Here is a 22978-nt window from a genome sequence, read left to right as displayed (position 1 = left end):
TAATAATAAGCTGGAAAAAAAAACCCATAGGATAATACAATATGGTTACAAATCATGATTTTGAAAAGGATCTAACATATAAAGAATTATTTACCATTCAAGAATAGACATGCCAGGAGAAAATAAAGGGGAGTTGACCTGCAGTAGCCAGACTGGCAGCAGGCTATGGGTGGAGTTTGGACTAAAATAGTGCCATTTTGAACTGAACTAAGGTAAGTGAGCCTGGGCAAGAGTGGCCACTCCATTTTGTTCTGCAGCTATGTATTTCTTCTCACAAACAGTTCTACCACAACACAAAGAGCACCACCACACTACAAAGGTTGCAATGGAAAAATAGCACAGAACCCAAACACACCTAGTGAATGAAGACAGAAATTCTGAAAACTCAATTAATATCAGCCACCTATATAGTCTCTCTGATCAGAAATTTAGAGTGGAAATGTTAAGGCTGTTCAAATAACTTAGAGAAACCATGTAACAGACAGCCCATAAGACTCAAAAGGATATGAAAGTAGAAATCAGAAAGCTTGAAATAGAAATATTAAAACTGAAACACTTGTAGATGAAATGAATAACTCATTGGAAAGACTCAACAGCAGAGTAAGAGCTGCTAAGGACAGAATCCAGAATTCAGCTGGAAGATGAGCTGAATAACACCTCCATTCAAAAGAAGAAATTGGAAAAGATTCTTAAAATAAATGAACAAAACTTGAAAAATATTCTCAAAATAAGTGAACAGAAAACAGTAGGCCACTTCACCCAGCCATACTTTCATTCATGTTTGAAGGAAGGATATACAGCTTCACAGATAAATAAAAACTTGGAAATTTTACAGACTCAAAGCCAACACTAAAAGAAGTGCTGAAGGGTCCACTTTAAGGCAATGCAAACCCCATAACCACACAAAACTTCTACCAAAAAATAGCACAAAATTTGATGGTAATCATCTCTCTCAATGTCAATGGACTAAATTCATCAGGTAAGAAACAGAGTGGTAAAATGGATCAGCAAATCGAACCAAATTTTTGTTGCCTGTAAGAAACACATTTGAACAGTCATAGAAAACATAGATCAAAATCAAAGGTTGGAAGAAAATCCTTCAAGCAAACAACTCCCTTAAAAAGACTGGGATGACCATACTAATATAAGAGTACATAGAAGTGTAAGATTTTAAAAGTTTATAAGAGACAGTGAAGGTCACTCCTTAATAATCAAGGGATATGTACATCTGGAAGAAAACATGCTCAGAAACATATATGCACCTAATGAGATGCCAACAAAATGCTTAAAACAATTTCTAAAAGACTTGAAGAAAGATATCAATAGAAACACAATGGTTGCTGAAGACTTCAACACTGCTCTGTCACCTCTTGATAGATCAACCAGACTAAAACTTAATAAGGATAGACTGGCTTTGAAGGAAGAAATGGAAGAGAGTGGCTTAGTAGAATCAGTAAACTGAATCAAAAATGAAAAGGGGGATGTCACAACAGATACTAGAGAAATACAAAGGGTAAACATAGATTATTTTGAGAAACATTAGCCACAAAACAAGAGAACTCGGAAGAAAATGATACATTTTTGGACTCCTAAAACCTCCTATGTTTGGACCAAGATAATCTGGAATACTTGAAATACCTATAACATTTGAAGAAATTGAAATGGTAATTAGAAGGCTTCCCCAAAACAAAAGTCCATTCCCAGATGTATTCATTAGTGAATTCTTTCAAACCTTTAAAGAGGACCTACTTGTCAATACTTTTTATATTCTTCCATGAAAGGAGAAATTTTTCTGGAAAAAGCTTCCAAATAGTTTTTATGAAGTTAACACCATCCTGATACCAAAAGCAGACAGATATACCACAACAGAGAACTCTAAGCCAATATTCCTGATGAACACAGATGCAAATATCCTCAACAAAATAGTAGCAAATAGAATCCAATAACTCATTAAAAAGTTTATACACTATGACCAAGTAGGATTCATCTTACTTCATCCAGAGTGTGCACAGATATTTTAACATATTCAAGTCAACCAATATACACTATAACAATAAGTTATTTGATCATATCAATAGATGCAGAGAAAACATTTGTCAAGGTCCAGCACCCATTCAAAAGCCCCTAATAAAATAGAAAGTGAAGGAACTTTTCTCTAAATAGCCATTCACCACATTTACTCCTGGCAAGCATTATACTCAGTGAGGGAAAAACTGAAAACCTTTCCTCTATGATTTGGCACAGGATAAAGTTTCCCCTTTCATCATTTTTATTAAATATAGTACTGGAGTACTTGTCATAGCAATTAGGCAAGAAAAAGATATTAGGAACTCGATAGGAAAGGAAGAAGTCAGCCTCTCATTGTTGGCAGATGACATGACGCTGTACCTAGGGAATCCTAAAGTATCTACAAAAAAGTTTCTACAAACAATAGACTTGTATTATAAAGTGGCAGGCTTCAAGATCCTATACACAAATAATTAAAGAGAAGAAAGAGATATTAAAAGAACAATCCCATTCACAATTGTGCCTCAGAAAATTCAGTACCTTGGAAATGATTTAACTAAAGAGACCTATACAAACACTACTTCAAGAAATAAAGGAAGACATAAGGAAATGGAAACATATACCCTGCTTAAGGACTGGTAGGATTAACATCATTAAATGATAATACTTTCCAAAGCATTGTACAGGTTTAATACATTCTCTATGAGAATACCCATGACATTTTCAAAGATGTGGATGAAACACTCCTGAAATTCATATGGGACAATGAATGTCCACGAATAGCTAAAGAAATAATTGGAAAAAAGAAGATGGGAGAAATCACTTTTCCCAACATTAAACTGTATTATAAAGCAGTAGTCATTAATACAGCTTGATAATGGAATAAAGAAAGACCCTCAGATCAATTAAATAGACTTGAATATTATGAAATGGGCCCACAGGTATATGATCAATTAATCTTTGATAAAGGGACAAGAAATTCAAAGTAGAGCAAGCAACGTCTCTTCAACAAGTGGTGTTAGGAAAACGGCTCAACTATATGCAAAAAAGTGAGCTCAGATCTCTAAACCATGCACAAAATTAAAATCAAAATGGATTAAAGGCCTTGATATCAGACGTGAAACCATAAGGTACATAGAGAATATAGGCAGAGTACTCCATGACATTGAATCCAAAGGCATCTTCATTGTAGCACTATTTACAGAAACTAGAATCTGGAAACAATGCAAGTGCCCAAAAATAGATGAATGGTTAAAAAAAACTATGGTAGCTGTTAGGAAAAATGAAGTAGTGAAATTTTCTTATATCTGGATGAATATGGGAGTATTATGCTGAGTGAAATGAGTCAGAGGGAGAGGGATAGACATAGAATACTCTCACTCATTTATAGGATGTAAGAAAAAAAAGATAATTTGGTAATAATATCCAGAGACAATAGAGAGGAGGGCCAGAAGGATCAGTCCATAATAGAAAGTCATAAATAGTGGAGCAATGCAGTTAGGGTAGAAAAGAGTTGGAACTGATAACTCTGAACAATAACTGGATGCTAAATGGAAATAATGTGATGTACGTTTTTTTTATTCTAAAAGAATAAAGGGAGAGAGAGGGAGAGAGAAATAGATTAAGAGAGAAAGAGTGAGAGAGAGAAGACTTAAATGCCTGCCTCAGAGATAGGTAGGGGGAAGGGTATGAAGGAAATGGGGACATTGGTGGTTGGAAATGTTCATGGGTAAAGGGTGTTCAGACAAACAACTTTGTCGTTGGAAACACTAAATCATGGTGTTTAAATAAAAGAAAAAATATTAATACAAAAAATTAACACAATTCAACAACAGATAGAAAAATTAAAAAATGAGCAAGTAATTTTAGTAGGCCTCTATAAAAAAATTTCTATACAAATGGCCAAGAAACACATGAAGCTAATAATGTTCACCATTATTCAACCAAATGCACACCAAAGCAATTTCACAATTTTACATTGGGGTCTCATGACAAAAGGCATTGGTTGGCCAGGAAAGGGCCTACTGAGTTATTTTAGGCTCAGTGCCTGACAAATAGGGCAAAGTTTAGAAATGCTCTAACCCAGAGAATGTAATGGAGAACTTCAGGGAAGGCTTCTTAGAAGAGATACAACTAAGTTTGTCTTAAGGGATAGGACAAATCTTCCCCAATGCAGGGCCAGAGTGATAGCACAGCAGTAAGGCATTTATTTACCTTGCACACAGCCAACCTAGGATGGACCTAAGTTTGATCCCTGGCATTTCATATGGTCCCCCAAGCCTGCCAGGAGTGATTTCTGAGCGCAGAGCCAGGATCCCTGAGTGCTGCCAGGTGTGGCCCAAAAACCAAAATAAGCATGCAAGCAAGCCAACAAACAATACTTTGTTCTTACCTTAAAAAATAAAAACTTTTTCAATGGTTAGATGGGCATAAGAAGAAGCATGATGTGTGGGGGAAATGTGGAATCTGCCCACAGGCACCTTCTGACTTGGGGGAAAATTGTAAAGAAAATGTGAAAAGCCTGAATGATGTGTAAAATCTACATGATAGGAAAATGTGTTATAAAATGTGAAACTCCTTTCTACTCATTTTTTTAACCTGTACTGAATCCGTCTTTTAACTTCTGGCCACACTTATCTCTTGCTAGCTCCAGCTCCCTCTCTTTTGCCAGTTTTCTGCAGTAACTAATACCCTAACACCCTAAAGACCAGAGTTTTCCTTCCTCAGTTCAGCTAGCTGACTCCCTATAATCTTTAACCCCTGCTTGGTTGAGCTCCCATTGCCATGGTCACCTGCCTTTAGCCCTAAGCCCTAGCACTCTGTGTGACTGGAAGTCACTTATATATATATATATATATATATATATATATATATATATAGATATATAGATATATATATATCTATATATCTATATATATATATATATATATATCCAGAGGCTTGTCATTCATATTCATGTTTTCCTTTGCTCAGTTTCCCCACCTCCACTTTGGTTGGCTATTAAAACCTGTATAAAAAGTAAGTAGGTGCCAGGTTTTTGTGAGACATCAGTCTCCTTGAGTCTGTGTGATTAAAGTGCCTTTCTTTTCTTTAAACCATTGAGTTCCCTCACCCAGTTATGCTTTAGTACAATAATTTGTTAAGTTCCTTTCCTAACCTCCCGGTGGTCAGTTTATTTAATGAGGCAATTTATTTGATTTTAATTTTTTAAATTAAGTCACCATAAATTACAAAGTTCCGAAGTTATTCATGATCGAGTTTCAGGTATACAATGTTTTAACTCCAATCCTTTCGCTAGCGTCCATTTCCCTCCACCAACGTTCCCAGTTTTCCTACCATCCCCAGCCTGTCTCTGTGGCAGACACTCTCCTCCCCCACATTATCCTACTGTTCCTTTTCCTAACTTATTTTCTCCCTGCCCCACCTCAGTAGAAAGCTCCCACTGGAGATCAGTTTTGCTCCTCTTCATTTCTCCTGCCTTTGTGTATTCGATAATTCCTTAGGAATTTTCTTTAAATGCCACATATGAGAGAGATCATTCTAAGTCTGTTCCTCTCCCTCTGACTAACTTCACTCAGCATGATGCTTTCCTGCTCCCTCCTTGCAGCAACAAATGGAGATTTTCTACTTCACTCCTACCTCATCTTTACCCGGGTAAACCCCAGGGATTTTCCTCCAAGATTCAAGAAAGCTGAGATGGGAAACAAGAGATCGGATCTGGAGGGGGTGTGTGCCAGAAAATGAATGATATGGAGTGGTCAATGCTGCGTTCCATGCTGTGGTTTACATGTGTGGAGATGGGGGAAGATGGAGGTTATGTGCTGTGTAGACAGCAAGCGCACAGATTAGCACTGCCCAGTTAGCCAAGTCTGAAGCCTGGTGGAAATCCTGCCTCAGTGACTCGCTGGCTGTTGAACCTCAGGGGATGCACTTAATGTCCTTGTGCTTCTGTATCTTTATCTGTGAAATGGGATCATAAAAGCAGCTGCCTTCCAAAGCAACTGGGAGGGTTAATGAGTTAAGTACGGGAAGTGCTCCAAGCACTCCTGGGATCTAGTTCGTACTGCAGCGGTGTGAGCTGCTATCTCCAGAGTCATCTTCTTCATTACTATTTACAAGCTGCCTCCTGCCCTGTCCACTGCGGGGAGTAGGTGGAGCAGCTTCCGGCAATCCCATTGCAGAGATGTGGAAACAGACGTGGATGTTGGGGGACCTGCCCTAGGTCATATGACAGCAGCAGGACCTGAGTCCTTAGAACCCCAAGTGCACACACTTTGCCAGTGACAAAAGATGACTGTGAATTCAGCAGATGCTCCAGCTCTGAAGCTGTTCAAGGAGGAAGCAAGGGGCCCAGGCAGCTCAGAATCCACCTCTCGGGGCCATGAGGCAAGTTGACCTTGCTGCTGAGTGCCTGGCACCAGAGCCTCCTCTGCCCTTTATACCCCAGATCCTCTGGATGACCTCACCTTCCACTTTGCCAGCTTCAAACCTGCTGAACAGCTGACTAGTCCCCTTAAGGGCAGCTCTGACTTTAACCAGGTCCCCTTGGGACAGCCCCACATCTGGATGGCTTGGAGTATAGCACCTTGCCTGCCCCACACTGCAGAAGGATATAGAGATGCAATAAGGGGACCTGAGAAGAGATTCACCAATAGTTGCCCCTTTTCTGTCCCTCTGTGAGGAGGTGGCAGAACCTGAGCTGATGTCAGCAAAATAGCCCGACCTATTTACTCTAATTTAGGAGATAATTATTTGCTTGGAGACTCTGGCCCTATTCTCAGGCCTCCAGCTCTCCCCATCCCCATCACACTCTACTCTAGCCCTGCCTGGCTTCTTGTTACTCACCCTGTCACATGCGCAACTTGGGGTCTAGGTCTCCCAACCCATGGTCATTTTTTATGAATGTTCCAGCCTGAGGGTCTTTTCCTCACAAATGCCTTCCCTCAGGCCTATCTGGGCCACTCTAGCCATTGCACTTCCTACCCAGCAAGCCTTCTTCTTGTCCCTGACCCCCATACCTGCTCCAGACAATCCTGTGAAGGAGGTCACCTCTGCCACAGTTCAGCTCTTTCTCAGCTCATTTCTGTCTCCTCTCACCCTCCTGGTTTGCATTAGATCTTATTGTCCTTCTTGCCTGTTCTCTGGAGACTTCCAACCCCAGAATTATGAGAGTGGGGAGTCAATGGATTCTGACTGGGATGATGGGATGACAAAATGTTGTCATCCAACAGCATCTCAGATGGGAAAACAAAAGAACAAAGAAAAGGCTATACAAAGAAAAGTAAAACTTCTGAGGAAGGGGAAGAGTTTGATTTTGGAGGATACACCAATTGCTGGCTCTGTGTTTAGGAATTACTCCTAATAGGCTTTAGGGTACCATATGTGGTGCCAGGGATCAAATCTGGGTAAGCTTCATCAAGGCAAGTGCCTTACCCTCTGTGCTATCTCCCAACCCAATAAAACATTTTGTCTCAAAATTAAGATCTATGAACATATAATTTATTTAATGAGCATAAATATTCATTGAATGTCTTAGTACTTTGGGGGCTAGATTCTTTTACCTGCCCTCTTCCCCATTTCACAGGGAGGTGAGATTATGCTCCCAAATGGCCCTGCCTGACCCAAAGGTTCTCAGAATTTCAGTACCTACTATCGCACTAGGGCCAAACTCATGGGAGTGAAGGGTAGATGGATCTGGGATAAGGTATATCACTTCCTGTTTTTCCATCAGCTTGAGAACTTCAAGTGATGAGGTTCTGTCCCCTGCAGCCCAGTGTCTCCCCAGATTTCAGTAAAGGCCTTACTGACCTCGGTGAACTTTGTCCCATCCTGGGCTACTTTACTCCTCCCTCCAGCCCCCAAGGTCAGAACCAGGAGCCTCACCTGTCCCCTCCCTTCCTGTGGGTGCACAGCCTCTCCTCTTCTCCATCATCAGCTTTGGGTGCTCAAGTTCCTTCCTAATGGCCAGTGTTAGATGAGTTAACTCAAGAAGATGTAATGACTTGTTAATGACTCCACACACTGCTTTTCCCCCAGAGGAATGTGCCTTTAGTGAGATTTAAAAGCCAAGATGCTTAAGGGCAGGATCCTTGGTCTTTCCCTTCTTAGCTCTTGGTAGTACTCAATCAATATTTGACAATTTGATCAATACCAATTGGTGTATGTCTGAAAATGGCTTCCTACAGAATTGAGAATCAATTAGTGTTTACGAAGCTGTGATTGGTATTAATACTATTAGTTACAATGACTTATGATGGTGAATTTTCTCATAATCAGAGATGATCTGAGAGGAATTTGTGGGTCTGGGTTATGTTCAGTCTCTTCCTCTCCTTGTCCCCCAGAAGCAGGTAGTATAAGAGGATGGGTTCCCCCCATATCCTTCTCCAGAAGGAAGGAGAGATGGATGTAGGTGGATTCCCAAAGTCCAGTGTTCTGTATTCCAGCTTTATGGAATGCTTTTGAGATTGGTACAGGGGTTAGGTATGGCCCACAGCATTCCCATTCCCTTTACAGTTGAGAAAGTTGTGGTCTAGACTGACTAAACTCTGCTTTCTGGTGTTAGGGTTAGGTTCAGACACCCTGAGCCTCGCTGAGGAGGGCACATGCCCAAAATCATCATTGGCAGCATTCAAGTTTGAATGTTTAGACAGTTGTCACCCAAGGGAATGGATGTCCATGCTGGCCCTGGCTTTGGAGGAGGAATTGACTGGACACACCGGCCTACAATTGCACAGGGGTCAGGATCAAAGGAATTACACCCCTGAAGATGAGAAGAAATAGTAATGCCCTGGAGTGGGCAGGAACTATCTGCCACATTCTACAGGTACTGAGATAGTCTAGATGTGAGGTGGTTTCAAAGGGACAGTTGGCACCTGGTGAGGATTCAATACAAGATCTGTGTGTGCTGGTCATACCACAGACTTCTACGATATGGAACCTGGCACTCACAATGCCCAGTAGAGGTTTACTGCTAGGGATAGGCTCATCTGAGCCATAGAGCCTTCTTCATCCTCTAGGAGGAAGACAGACAGAGGAGGAACATGGGACTATAAGTCACTGTCCCCCAACACACATCAAGCACATGCAAACGACCCAGGGAAGAGTGGCTCAGCCCTCCACAACAGGGACCCTGATAGAAGGCACAGGGTGAGTGGAAATGGGAAGGACAATGAGAGGCGAAGAAAATGTGGTGATGATCCTTTATTCACTAGAAGTGACCCAAGAAGATGAAATGGGGGGAGAGGACAGGGGATGGATTTGGGTTAATTCATAACCAGAGCCATGTGTCAGTCCAGCCTGTCTGGACTCCTCACCCTTTAGCTGGCTGAGAGTTCATCAGCAGCTGGGTAGAATCAATGACCCTTAAGGACTGTGGAAATAACAGGGACACAGCAGAAAGGATACTCACAGGGTAGGTTTTGGGTCCATTCAGGAGTCAGTGGCCCCGGTAGTAGGAGTGTTAGCAGATTATGGGCAGAGCCTAGAGACTGGAGCAGGATCTGAGCAAACAGCCCTGCTGGGAACTTCCATCTCACCAGTCTCATCTGTCTGCATCCTTGGCTACTGTGGGTTTGGGGAGATGCTCAGCCTGGCCTATCTAGCTGTTCTCCCTTAGCTCTCCCTAAGCAGAGGGCTCCTGCCCTCCAGCTCTCCCAGTCTCCCAAAGAGATGTCCTTAGGAGGAAAGGACCATATCCATTCTTCCTGAGCCCTCAACCTGAGGGATCCTCTTATTCTATTGAGGACCCATATCCTTCAATCCCTGACTACTCCCTCCTTGCCCCCATTTCCTGTTGAAGAGGTGTGAGATCCCTTCCTGCACAGGCTCATTGTTCCCATGTGCTCATGGCTGGCTCCAGCATAGCGAACTCCTACTCCTTGGGAATCAAACAGACTTACAAAGACCCCTCCCCAGAGAACTCTTGGTCTCTGAAGTTAATCCAGGCCTGAGAGCCAGGGATGAAATAAGTGATGATCTCTTTCTGGGAATGAAGAGGACATAGCAGTGATTAGAGGCCCCAGGCTGAAGCCTGTCCAGGGGAATTTCTTGTTTCCAAGATCCCCCAGCCCCTCAAGATACAACTCAAACAAGATCCATCAGGAAGGAGAGATGAAGCACCGAACCAGGCCCACTTGGGAGTCAGAGGGTGGGGTTTGGGGGCTAGGCAAATTGTCCTCTAACAGCGGTTAATTAGATAAGACCAAATTACATGAGCAAGGCGTGCAAGCCCAGCAATTTGAAGGTTTCATGTTGTTTCAGAAGTGGGGAGGGCTTGGTCTCTAACTCAGCATAGAGAAAATGACTTCTTGCTCCCAGGCAAGCCAAACCCACGAATTAACCTCTTGACTGCCCATCAGTGAGCCCCAGTGCCAAGCGCATATAAGGCGAAGACACCTCCTGTTGTTCACTGCAACCTGCGGAACCGTGTGGGACTGGGCTTCTCTTCTTCGACATCTCCACTTCATCTCCATCAGCAACATGAGCCGCCAGTTCACCTGCAAGCCAGGAGCTACCGGCAAGGGGGGCTTCAGTGGCTGCTCAGCTGTGCTCTCGGGGGGCAGCTCATCCTCCTACCGGGCAGGGGCCAAGGCGCTCAGTGGAGGCTTTGGCAGCCGAAGCCTCTACAACCTGGGTGGAGTCCGCACCATCTCCCTCAACATGGCCAGTGGGAAGAATGGAGGGTTCGGGTTTGGCAGAAGCAGGGCCAGCGGCTTTGCAGGCAGCATGTTTGGCAGTGTGGCCCTGGGTCCCACCTGCCAGACAGTGTGCCCTCCGGGAGGCATCCACCAGGTCACCGTGAATGAGAGTCTCCTGGCCCCCCTCAATGTGGAGCTGGACCCCGAGATCCAGAAAGTGCGCACCCAGGAGCGGGAGCAAATCAAAGCTCTGAACAACAAATTCGCCTCCTTCATTGACAAGGTGGGTCTGTGGGGTCCTAGAGAGGCTGCAGGACTTGCCTGTCTACTGTTCTCTGGGAACATGAGTTTTCATGGGCAGTGAGGATAGGGGATTAGGCAGGAAGAGGCCCTGAGTGCATGACAGGGTCTTTCAGAGAATGGGGATAGCGACCTGTGAGACTCCTGGAGAAATCTTAGCCTAGCCCTGCTGGACAGCAGCTCAGGAGTATTCCTGAGGGTGCTTCACAGTAATTTCTAGCTTCTTCCTCTGGAAGACAAGCTTATTGCCACCATCAAGCCAAGATACAGGACAGAGTGAAGGTGCTCCCCTGAGCATCCAAGGAAGCTAGTCCTTTTCCACCCATTAATGCTGAGTGCATCCATTCATTATTGGCCTTAAAGAGCCTGAACAGCCATATGTGCTTTGACTCAGAGTGAGGCATCTGCCTCCAATATGTGTTGCTGTCATAGGCTGAGGATGGCTCTAGAGGAAGAAAATACTTTCGAAAGGGGCCTAGAGTTGGACCTATTTTGGCTTCTTCACTGGTCAGCCGTACAGCTGTGGCTGTGGCTGTGGTAGTGTAGATTTATTTGCCTAGTCCATGTCTTTCTGCTTCCTCACCTGCACAGTGAGATAACAATCCACCTCTTGGGGAAGCTGCCCAGTTTATCAGAGAAGAAAGGCTTGGAGAGATCTTGGCTGGATGCCTAATAATAAGTCCTTTCTGGAATGATGCTTATTGTTATTATCATTTTTATCGCTGGGGAGAGAAGGGAAGAATGCTGAGGAGAGGAATCAAAGGTGTGGAAGAGGCCTCCAGGGATCATCTGGTCCAGATAGGCCCCAGCTTGACTCTGTAGATAAGAAATAATGGCTCCCAGGCAATGACTGAGTCAGCAGGAGCAGGAAGCAAATGCCTGGTTCTACCTTCTGTGCTGGGGTGGTGGGTGGGATTGGGGGGTTACAATGAGGGCTAGGCAGGCAACTCAGCTTCTTGTTTCCAGCCAAAGTGCTGGAAAAAAACATCTCCACCAGTTCTGTGACAGTGGGGTATCGAGTCACAGCCTCTGTGGTTGGCAGGACTCGATCACCCCAAACTCTGCACCCTCGCTGGGAGAAAATCCTGCTGCCTGCTTCAGGCACCACCTGGTTGCTTCATGCTCTTTCTCAAGTGGAAAGCAGGGTGTTCTGAGTGTAAATCTGAAAGAAGGTGGTTTGGCTAATCCAATCCCACAAAGGGGTCAAGTCTGGACACATGGGAAGACAGATGATCATGAAAACTGTCAATTCCATGAACTAAGATGTCTGCTTGGAGAAGGGAGAGCTTAACTCAGAGGCTCACAGTCCCAGGGGCTCCAGAGGGTACTGTCCTAACTCCTTTGGAACCCAGAGAAGAGGGGATCTAGCATCTCTGTGAGACACATTCAAGATGCATCTACCGGGCACTATGGTGTAACCCTAGCTTTATGCGCTCTCAGCCTATGGAACGCTCAGGATTATCCAAGTCTAAACCAATTCTGAGGGACTAGCTGGAAGAAATCTGTTTGGTGGCTGATCTCATCCAGAGACTAACTCCTGAATGGTTTTCTGCTGTCCTGTGTTTAAACAAGAGCTGTACTCATACAGCTAAAGGGACACTTAAAAATCCAAGCCTCTCCCCCCAACAATCAAACCAGAAAGCTATTTATAGTTCTACCTCTTAGGGTAAGTTTCCTGGCCCAGTGAGGCCACACAGAACAGGGAGTCCCAACAGCCCTTCTTACCCCACATGCCGTGGGAGGATGGTCCTAAGAAGCAGGATTAGGAAAGAATGATGAAGCCACATGCAAACTCCAGGATGGGAGTTTAGAGTACTAGAAGCTCTTGACTCATTGTACCTTACTGAGCTGGATGTGATCTCAGGCCCTAAGCAAATCTTCAGAAAGTTCCTTTCCAGGTGGATATTGCCCTGATTCAGCCTGGTAAGTATGGAATTTTCATGCTGTCTGCACTGTGCTCTCAGGTACGCTTCCTGGAGCAGCAGAACCAGGTGCTGGAGACTAAGTGGGAGCTGCTGCAACAGCTGGACCTGAGCAATTGCAAACAGAACCTGGAGCCCATCCTGGAGGGCTTCATCAGCTCCCTGCGCAAGCAGTTGGAGGGGCTATCAGGGGACAGGGTGAGGCTGGACTCAGAGCTGAGGAATGTGCGTGACGTAGTAGAAGACTACAAGAAAAGGTGAGCAGCAAGGGTCTCCTGCAGCTTGACAGTCACCCTTCTGATCTCATCCTGTGGGGGTAAACCTATCTAGACTCCCCCAAACTATCCTTACTTAAAGTTTATGAGGTGGCTGGTAGTGGTCTGGGCAGTAACAAGTGGATTCACCCCCAATGCAAGAAGAAATGGCTCCCTGTTTCTCCAGCCTCTGATATTGTGCAGCAAACTGGACAATGGTCAGAGGATTTTCTCTGATTTGGGGGTGAGGAAAGTCTTGGGCAAAACCAAGCTTTCCAGACCTTTTGTAACCTTCTTGATAGAAAAGACTTAAATCCAGCCACCTCTCAGTGCTGTGTGAAGAAGGAGCTTAGAACTTGCTCACATACATTTCCAGAGCTTTATAGGTTTTTCAGGAAGGATGTTTGCTTCCTGCTTCCTGCCTGTTAGACATTTATTCCACATCTTCTTTCTTTCTTATTTTTGAAGCTAGATTTTTAATATTTTTCTTCCAACTAATTGGTAATCAATTAGTTTCCATGCCCCCTCTTCCCAAAAGCCTTCCTTGACGGCTTAGACTTGGAGGTCCAGTATTCTGCAGCCTCTCAGGGCCTGGGCTTGGGGGTGGGCATGCTGATCTCAGGGTTCTCAGCAAGACATGTTAACCAACCAAACCTGGTATTCCCACAGGTATGAGGAGGAGATCAACAGGCGGACGGCTGCTGAAAATGAATTCGTGCTGCTCAAGAAGGTGAATGCAGGCTGGGGAGAGGGAACCACCATGCCTCTCTATGTACTGTATTTTTAAAGAAAGATTTCTGGACAGCTACAGAGGGCGCTGGAAAGGCACCCCAACTCAGAGAGACCTATTCTGGGCTTCCTGAGTTCCATGTGAATGGGGCCTGTCTGAGCTATGGGAGCGATGGAGTGACTGGCATAGATGAGGGGGCCCTCTCTGCTCAGGGAGCTGGCCCAGATGCTTGCCCCTTCTTCTTTTTTATGAGTTTCTTAGAGAGAAAGAGCTGCTGCTCCCTGGGAAATGTGTCTGGCCAGGGTGGTCAACTTTGTTGACCGCCTGGCACTGATGCCTGGACATCTTTCAGGATGTGGATGCAGCTTATGCCAACAAAGTGGAGCTACAGGCCAAGGTGGACTCCATGGACCATGAGATCAAGTTCTTAAAGTGTCTCTTTGAAGCCGTGAGTCAATCTTCTTGCATGGCCCCTAGAAGAGCAGTAAGAGGGAGACTCCATTCCTGGGGTGCTGGGAAAAGAACCTAGGTCTCCCCCACTTCAGCCACTCTTCTATCTCAGCCTCAAGGAGCTCTTTCACCTGTGCCCTCTCATGGCCCTCTCATGGGCCCACACCAAGGATGCTGCAAGGTGCTACCCTTTGCCAGGGAGCACCAACCTGGACTGGGGCTGCTGAGGGGGTGTTGGGAAAACTGGTGAGGGTGGTTGGCTTGTCACATTCAGGTCCCCAGACCATCCCTGTGTGTCCCTCCAGGAAATTTCTCAGATCCAGTCCCACATCAGTGACATGTCTGTCATCCTGTCCATGGACAACAACCGGGACCTGGACCTGGACAGCATAATCAACGAGGTGCGCGCCCAGTATGAGGACATCGCTCTGAAGAGCAAGGCTGAGGCTGAGGCTCTGTACCAGACCAAGGTGAGTTGTACCAGGACAAGGCCAAGCTGGGGACAGGGACCCCAGCAAACACAGGACTGTGCAGATTCCTTCCAGAATGAAAAATCTGAAAACTCAGTGGAGCATGTGGAGTGCTTTGCCCCTGAATACCACATCCTTTTATTATGGACTCTGTATGCTCATGTGAGGCTTTATATTTTGGGATCCCCCAGTTCCAGGAGCTCCAGCTGGCAGCAGGCCGACATGGAGATGACCTCAAAAACACCAAGGGTGAGATCTCAGAGTTGACCCGACTCATTCAGAGAATCCGCTCTGAGATTGAGAACGTCAAGAAGCAGGTGAGGGGACAAGAGCTTGGTTGCTGGTGAGTGGGCACTGCCAGATAGACAGTGACAAGTCTGGGGTTAGGACTGTGAATTTGAAAGGAAAGGAGTCAAGGAGGTCTCAAAGCAAACCCCAGAGTGATACCACATGCAGTTCCTTTCCTCCTCAGCCTCAGGACTTCTGCTCTAAAGGTTTCCCTAGGAAACCTTCCCATATCACCCAGCTGGGCTGGGTCCACAGCCCCCCAATCCCATGTCTTCTGGCTCCTAAGTTGGTTTTCCTGGCCTTTGTGTGCCCTATCTGCCACTGTCCTGTTGCTTCCCTGACTGGAAAGGACATAAGGAATGTAACCCTACTCAGAGCTGTTCCTAGGAATTGGCCCCCCATCAATGGAGAGAGGGAGATAAGAGGCACACATATAATAACAAGGTCCATTGTCCTATGCCTAGGCAGTCACTGGATCATGAGCTGCTGCATCATACCTGAAACTCCATGTTTTAGTGTTCTCTCCCAGATATGTCAGGCAACTAAAGCCCATCTAACTCTCTCTCTCTCTCTCTCTCTCTCTCTCTCTCTCTCTCTCTCTGTATACTGGCATAAATAAATGCTTCTGCAATGAGCTAAAGAGGTACTGCTGTATTAACTTGCATCTCAGGAAGGCAAAACACCCTGATTTTTATAATCACCAGTACCTCTGAATACAAGGGAATGTAGGCAAAGCTATGGAAGGAGCTGCCAACTCCAGAAGGGGTTGTGAGCTAGGAGTGTGAGAAGGCAGGTATTCTGCCCTGAGTCTCAAAGGACAAGACAGATGTGGAAGACTCCTGTAACTCACTTAACTTCTCCCTCTTCTTTAATCCCCATTTAGGCTTCTAGCTTGGAGACAGCCATTGCTGATGCTGAGCAGCGAGGGGACAATGCCCTCAAGGATGCCCGGGCCAAGCTAGATGAGCTGGAGGGTGCCCTGCATCAGGCCAAGGAGGAGCTGGCCCGGATGCTGCGGGAGTACCAGGAGCTGATGAGCACCAAGCTGGCCCTGGATATGGAGATCGCCACCTACCGCAAGCTGCTGGAGGGCGAGGAGTGCCGGTGAGGGGCATGAGTTCTAGCAGGAAGGTTTCTGGGTGTGGGGAGTATAGAAGAGAACCGGTACCTCCTAGTCCATAATAGACAATTTCTAAGTGTGAAAAGGTGTGATAAGTGATAGTCACCAGTAATACCTACATGCATTTTCTTTGTACCAGGCTTTGTGGACAAGATCACTTAGTCCTCACAGTTCTTCCTGCTATAACTGGTCACACTCCACTCCTACCCCCACCCCTATCCCTGCCCAAGCCTCCAGACTTTGTTACTCTGCTAGGCCTTCTCATGCATCTGCCCTACCTGTCTGGGCATGAGATGAGTTTGTCAGAGACATCTCAGGCCAACACTCTGTACGCCCAGTGTTAAGGATCCCTGCTCCAATCTGACCCTTGTAAAATGGCTGTATCACCCCCAATGTGTGCCTCATGCCAACTGCTGTGTGTGGTGTTGTTTGCCTTGTTAACCCCAAATTTTTAGGGGCACCCCAGGAATACCAGCCTTTACTGTGCTAAAGAAGTTCTAGTATTCCCACAGGGGCCTATGTTTTGGGCCAACACCAGGCAGGTGGGGCCCAGGTTGTGAGGTGATGAGACTGAAGGGTTGGATAACTGTTTCCTCTTCTTATTTCTTTCTCTAACAGAATGTCAGGAGAATTCCCCTCCCCTGTCAGCATCTGTAAGTATTGGACCTCAAATCATAGATATAGGGGGAGGGGGTTAGTAACACAGCTAGTTCACACAGCCAGAAGGCAGAGGCTTGCATCAAGGATGAGAAAATAAGGGAAGGATTGTGTGTGTGTGTGTGTGTGTGTGTGGGGTGAGCAGTAAGGAAATTACTGAACTAGCTGAAGGTGTGAAAGCTTTTGGTTCTCAGCAGGGCTGAGTTAAAGCCCTGGTAGGGACAACAGCTAGCAGGAGGGGGGGCGGTGCTGGAGGCCCAGGAAGTTCAGTATAAACATTACTAGAAAGACCAGGATGAGCATTCAGAAAAACATGAGGGAGTTTTGGTACCTGATTTCCAAAAATGGGTCTCTGGGAGTTAGGAGCCAGCCAGGTTAGGTATACATTGGTGAGCCAGGGCAGGATGTGAGGAAGAAACTATCTCTGCAATAGCATCCATTGTTTGTATGAGTGTGTGTGTGTGTGTGTGTGTGTGTGTGTGTGTTGGGCAGTGGGTATGCAACTATGCCAGGGGCTCAGAGACCCAACTCTGCTTTGTAAAGAGCCCATGCAGCCAGAAGAGATGCCCCCCACCATTCCTCCAGCTCTGTCTGAAACTGTTCCCCTTTCCCTCCACAGCCATCATCAGCAGTACCAGCGGCAATGGGAGCTATGGTTTCCGGCCCAGCTCTGTCAGCGGTGGCTACGTGGCCAACAGCACCAGCTGCATCTCAGGAGTGTGCAGTGTCCGTGGTGGTGAAAGCCGGAGCCGGTCCAGTGCCAGTGACTACAAGGATACCCTGGGAAAGAGCTCCAACCTGAGTGCCACCCCTAAGAAAGCCAGTCGATAGAGAGGGTTGCAGAGCTCTCCTGTCAGTCACCCTATCTATGTCTTAGCTCTGGCTCCTCCCTGCACTCTCCCCAGCCACTTCTTACCACTCTTTACCCTGCTCTTGAACTTCAGGCAAGAGGCCCTTTACCCCCTCACCTGTTTGCCTGAGCCTGAACAGGTGGGTGTCTCCAATTTTGCTGTAACCCCTTCCTGCATATGCCTCTATCCAGTCCCTGGTTGCAGCCCCCAGCTTTCCCCCGCAGCTCCCAGCCCTCTGGCTTAGTCCCAACTACTCCATCTGGTCCCCAGATCTCTGATTGGGGTACACCTGGCGCACAGGGGCCTGTGCCCACATTTCTAATGTGTTTGGAGCTGTCTATGTTCTAGAAAAAGAGGACTGAAAGCAAACAACCAAGAGCAGCCAGTCTGTACCCAGCCCAATCTTATGTGTATTCTGGGCAGGGAAAGTTCTGCTCAGATCCTCTCATTCCTCTGCATGCAGAAGCAGGCTAGGAGGAGACAACGTCCACACCCACCATATTCTCATTCTCAAAGGCCTTCCCTGCAAATCCTCAATAAACAGCACGAAACAGCACCTTCTCATGGTTTGATTTCTGAGTGGCCAGGTATATATGTGTGAATTGTGACTCCATGCTACCTTTTGAAAGCTCCACTCGATGCAGACTGAGGAGCACAGAATTTGCCACAGACTAAGGGGGCATAGTAGGTGCCACACACATACACACACTCAGGAGCACAGCAAGTGCCACACAGACTCGGGAATCACAGAAAGCACCTCAGACTTGGGAAGCACAGCAGGTAGCACCTTCCAGGACACCTGTCCCTTCTGAGATTGCCATGGTGGTGGCCAGTCCTGCCCTTGGTGGACAGGGTGTGAGGAGGGCAGAAAAATCCACCCAACAATGACTAGAATGAGCAGGCAGATCTCAGTCAAGAGATCTTGGGGGACTTCCAAGGATGCATGTGGAGGGTTTCAAGGAAGGGTGGATGGATTGGATTGGAGGATAGAATGTCCAGAGTGGTGAGGGATCTCCAAGCAAGGCCACAGAGCTATCTAGAGGCGACATTGCTCCTTGACTGTTCTCAATGGGAAGTCAGCACCACTGTTTACCACATGGTGGGTGGAGCGCAGGGAGCTTGTTTCCCAGATCAGGTAGAGATAAAGCTCATGTGTGAGTCTACATGTGCCTGTATTTGCATGCATGTGTATATGTATGTATGTTGTATGCATATGTACATGTGTGAGCATCTGGCATTATGTGGTATATGGTTATAATTGCATATGGCTGCACAGGTACACTATTCTATGCATGCATGTACATACATTTGTACACACGCATGTACGTGTGTTTTTACAACAGGCAGAGACACTATCTCTTTCTCTGCTAAGATACAGACACACTGCTCCACTTGTCCTTTTGCAGTGGTAAAGATAAAAGTGAGGTAAATGAAAGTAGTTTCCAGTTGGATGGCTTATTGGAAATGGCCTTATTCTCACAGGTGGGAGTAGAGGCTGTAGTTGGACATCTCCTAGATTTGGGATGGGTACGATGAGCTCAGTCAATTCCTCTATGCTCAAGGACTGCAGGGATCTCCTGTTGGGAAGAATGATCTTGGGTTTCTAAAGAAGCAGATCAAGGTGCTAAAAAGAGTAAATATCCCCAAGAGATGGCCAGGAGTCCCATACTGAGGACCATATAGGGCCCGAGGTTGTCAGCTAGTAGGTGTCTTAGTCACAGTCCTCAACTAGGTATGAATTAGAGATCAGGATGAAGCTGATGGATAATTTCAACAGTAGAAAATGGCTTTGTGGAAAGGCAGTAATAGCAAGGATGAGTAAGTTGGGTGGCACAATTGCACAGGCATTTATATTACCATCCATTTATTGTGGTTTCCAAGGGCAGTTGTTCTTTGATAGGTTGAAAAATAACTGGAGTTTTAAAAATACTGAAGGCTGAAATTCCACCCTAAACTAATTAAAGAAGGATATGGGTGTGGGGCCAAGGAGAATCTTTTGAATAATCACCAGAATAATTTCTGGAATCTTCTGAAGTTAGCAAAGGGACTTCGGCTAGAGCTGAAAAATCACTGACCTGTGGTGTAACCCTTAGTATCTGGTGGTTGCTTCATATTCAGAGAGGAAGAGTGGCAGGATTGATTTGTAATGCCTGACATGGCACAGGTAGAGAAGAGGTGATGTGACTCTCACTGTTAACTACCAATAGTTTTTCAGGATTCCCAGTAATTTTTTACCCAGGGTTTTTTCACCTTCAGTCTGAAAAAGGCTGAGAATGAGTGAATACTGCTGTTCCCATTTCAGAGATAAAAAAAGAAACATTTGAGTCTCAGAACCATTGTTTACTACAACCTTCCTGGACTGGAGAAAGTTCCAAGTGAACTATGTGCATTGCCTGGGATAGGCAGAGTACATAGTGCAGATACAGTTTCTAGGAATATCATCAGTGGAGAAAAATATTGAAGTGTTAGTTAATATAGCAAAGACTTTAGATAAGGGAGGAGAAATGGAGTCAAGGGCTTCCAGATGGTAGGGTGTGCTATAAAAGGTACTCGCGGGACTATTCTGAGCAAGCTCATGCCTTGTATCCTAGAGTTTTTGGTGCCAGAGAAAAGGCACTTTGGAGTGCCAGAACAGTGTGGAGGCCAGAAAAGAGAATTGATCACAGAATGCAGATGCAGGAAAATGGGCTCCCTACTTGTCCCTCTGTGTACTTTCCTCACCCTTAGTTAATGGTGCTCTGCAGTGTAGAGGCAGAAGAAGGAGAAAGCAAAGCTCTAATCCCTGCACTTTGGAGGTTTCTGGCCTGCAGCCAGGAGGTATCACTCAGGAAGGAGAAACTGGTACAAATGAATAAATATGAGATGCAGTATATGCAGAATAAATATGAGATATATATGCTATTGGGAAGCACCAAATTTACAGGGCAGAGAGCTTTGTCCCACTGTGTCTAAAAGACCAATGCCAGAGCCCAGGATACCTCCAATGGACTTCCATAGTGAGATGGGGACTACTCAAGGTTCTCCTGAAAACCATTCTGCTAGTTGCTGAGACCCAAGGAGAAAGTGAAATGTCTGAGGTATGTGGGTGATGCTGGAACATGGATGGTCTAGCAGCATCAGTTGCATGGGATGGCTTGTACCAGAGGCAGCTTGGCAGGGATAGAGGGCCAAGGCATCCTAAACTCTTGGCTGAAACTGACCTTGGAAGAAGAGAGGAACTACAATTTTTCCTTCATGCAAATGCAAGTACTAAAGGTGCTAGAAGCTTTGCAAGTGCATATTGCTTTCTAAGACCCTTCATTGTTCCTCAGCCCATCTCCTACTTTCATCACTGCCCACACCAGGGACCAATGACTAATCCATCTTCACCATTGTGCCCTGTGCCTGGCCACACCTCCTCAGGGTGTTGTCAGCTCCCTCTGTCCCTTCACCCTGCAGAGCTCTGCCCCTAGGCTTCTGAAAGGTTTCTGACCTTGGAATTCCCAGCTAGAGGACCCCTGCATAGACCAAGCCCACTCAACCATATTATGTCTCATGGATTTGCAGGATAGCAGCATGCTATAGGTGTGGAACTGGGAAAAATAGCATAAAAAGGAACCCAGAAATCTCAGAGAGGGGACCACAGTCTCCTGGCCTTGACCTTGCTTCTCTCCTTTTATTCAGCTGTGAAACCTCACTCTCATGATGCTCTCCTACCTTTCAGGCCACATGTGTCACCTCTCAGAGACACAAACTCCCAGGTCATAAAGCCAGTGGCTGGAGCCAAGATTCCAGGCAGTCTGACTCTCCCAAGCCCACACTCTTTCCACATCACCACCCTGCATCCCGGCTTGGGAACCCGCCTCTGCCCACCCAGCTGCACTGTTTCCATGTGCCCTGATGTCCCATGGGCTCCCTGCCCATTTCCTGTGGGAACTGCTCATAGTCCCTTTCTAAGGCTTGATGTCTCTGAGTCCTGGGAACTGGGCCAGGCCCATTTTCCCCTGATGGCTGCCATGTGAGTGTCTCAGGTCCCAGAGAAATGGGTCTCCCTGATTGTAGGGAGTCACAATGCTGTCCTTAGACCAGCTCTTTTTTTTTTTGTTTTCATGTGAGAGAGTGAGCAGAGGAGCCACAGGGACCAGCAAAGGAGGATGAAAGTTGCTAGTGCAGGTGGGGTGGGAAGTGGGGTTGGTGTGTGTGTGGGGGTTGTTTTGGAAAAAATGAAGCTCACTGAAACAGGTAGTCCAGCCTGAGAACAAAAAAAGCAAAAGAGGGTCCTGAGAGATAGCACAGTGGTAGGACATTTGCCTTGTATGCCACTGACCCGGGAGGGACCTGGTTGGAATCCCGGCATCCCATATGGTCCCCCAGCCTGCTGGGGGTGATTTCTGAGTGGCCCAAAAACAATCAATAATTTTTTAAGCAAAAGAAAGGGAACACCAGCAAAAAGAAGCTGAAAAAGAGTCTGGGAGATGGCACCATGCTTCGGACCCATGTTGGAGTCTGACCTTTCTTTGGTCCCCAGAACTGCATATTCCTGAGCACCTACATAGTGGACCTGAGTATTGCTAGGAGGGTCTTCCCTAGGTCCTCCATAGCAGAGGAACCTGGAGAAACAGGAGATGCCCCCAAGAGGAAGATTTGCAAAGACATCTTCTGGACACTGTCCTTTCTTCAGACCCTGGTGTGGTGAGCTGTGATGCTGTCACCCACCACCCACTTCCAAACATGGTACCTCCTCTGCTCTGACTGCTTTTAAGGAGATAGGATCACAAAACCAGCCAATGACAGGATGGCCCATTCACCCCTTGATATGCGTATTGCCTAGGCCAGTCTTGAAGGTCATTTCCTTTCCAGCTTGCTCACCCCTGCGGCCTTCTTAGGTGCCATAGCCCAACCTTATAGGCTAACATGCTCTCACCAACGTAGCAGCTCAGGAAAAGATGCTTTTCCAACATGTATTTCTCTCTCTGCTTTGGCTGTTCCTTCCTCATCCCTATCTAGGTGTCTAGCTGAAAGCAGGTGTGGGGGAGGCACAGAACATAGGTGGGACAAAGCTAGAGTCTCAGGAGTTGGGACTATTCCCACTCACAGGATATAGGAAACCATTTTCCTGAAGGAATTCCCTCCTCTGACCTGCTCTCAATTTCACCTTTTTTGAAATTCATAGACAGACCCAGGACTCCCTCCAGTTCAAAATAGAGGGAGCTCTGGTGGTCTAATGAATCTTCAAAACTAGTAAACTTTGCTGAGCCTGAATTTTTGACCATTTGAAGGTCAAAGGAGACTGACCTTATTTTCTCTCCAGAGA

The 22978-nt window shown here is 46.1% G+C and overlaps 1 protein-coding gene across 1 annotated transcript; it reads left to right on the top strand.

The window, feature by feature from the left end:
* Nucleotides 1-10485: 10485 nt before the first annotated feature.
* LOC126022522 (keratin, type II cytoskeletal 71) lies at nucleotides 10486-17665 on the top strand. Its single transcript, XM_049783469.1, has 9 exons — nucleotides 10486-10926; nucleotides 12908-13122; nucleotides 13789-13849; nucleotides 14202-14297; nucleotides 14605-14769; nucleotides 14961-15086; nucleotides 15941-16161; nucleotides 16796-16830; nucleotides 17454-17665. The coding sequence occupies exons 1-9, from the start codon at nucleotides 10486-10488 to the stop codon at nucleotides 17663-17665; spliced, it is 1572 nt and encodes a 523-aa protein (XP_049639426.1).
* Nucleotides 17666-22978: the final 5313 nt, after the last annotated feature.

This window comes from Suncus etruscus, chromosome 11 (genome assembly GCF_024139225.1).
Source record: "Suncus etruscus isolate mSunEtr1 chromosome 11, mSunEtr1.pri.cur, whole genome shotgun sequence".
Classification (NCBI taxonomy): Eukaryota; Metazoa; Chordata; class Mammalia; order Eulipotyphla; family Soricidae; genus Suncus; species Suncus etruscus.
This window is presented reverse-complemented; position numbering and strand designations above follow the sequence as displayed.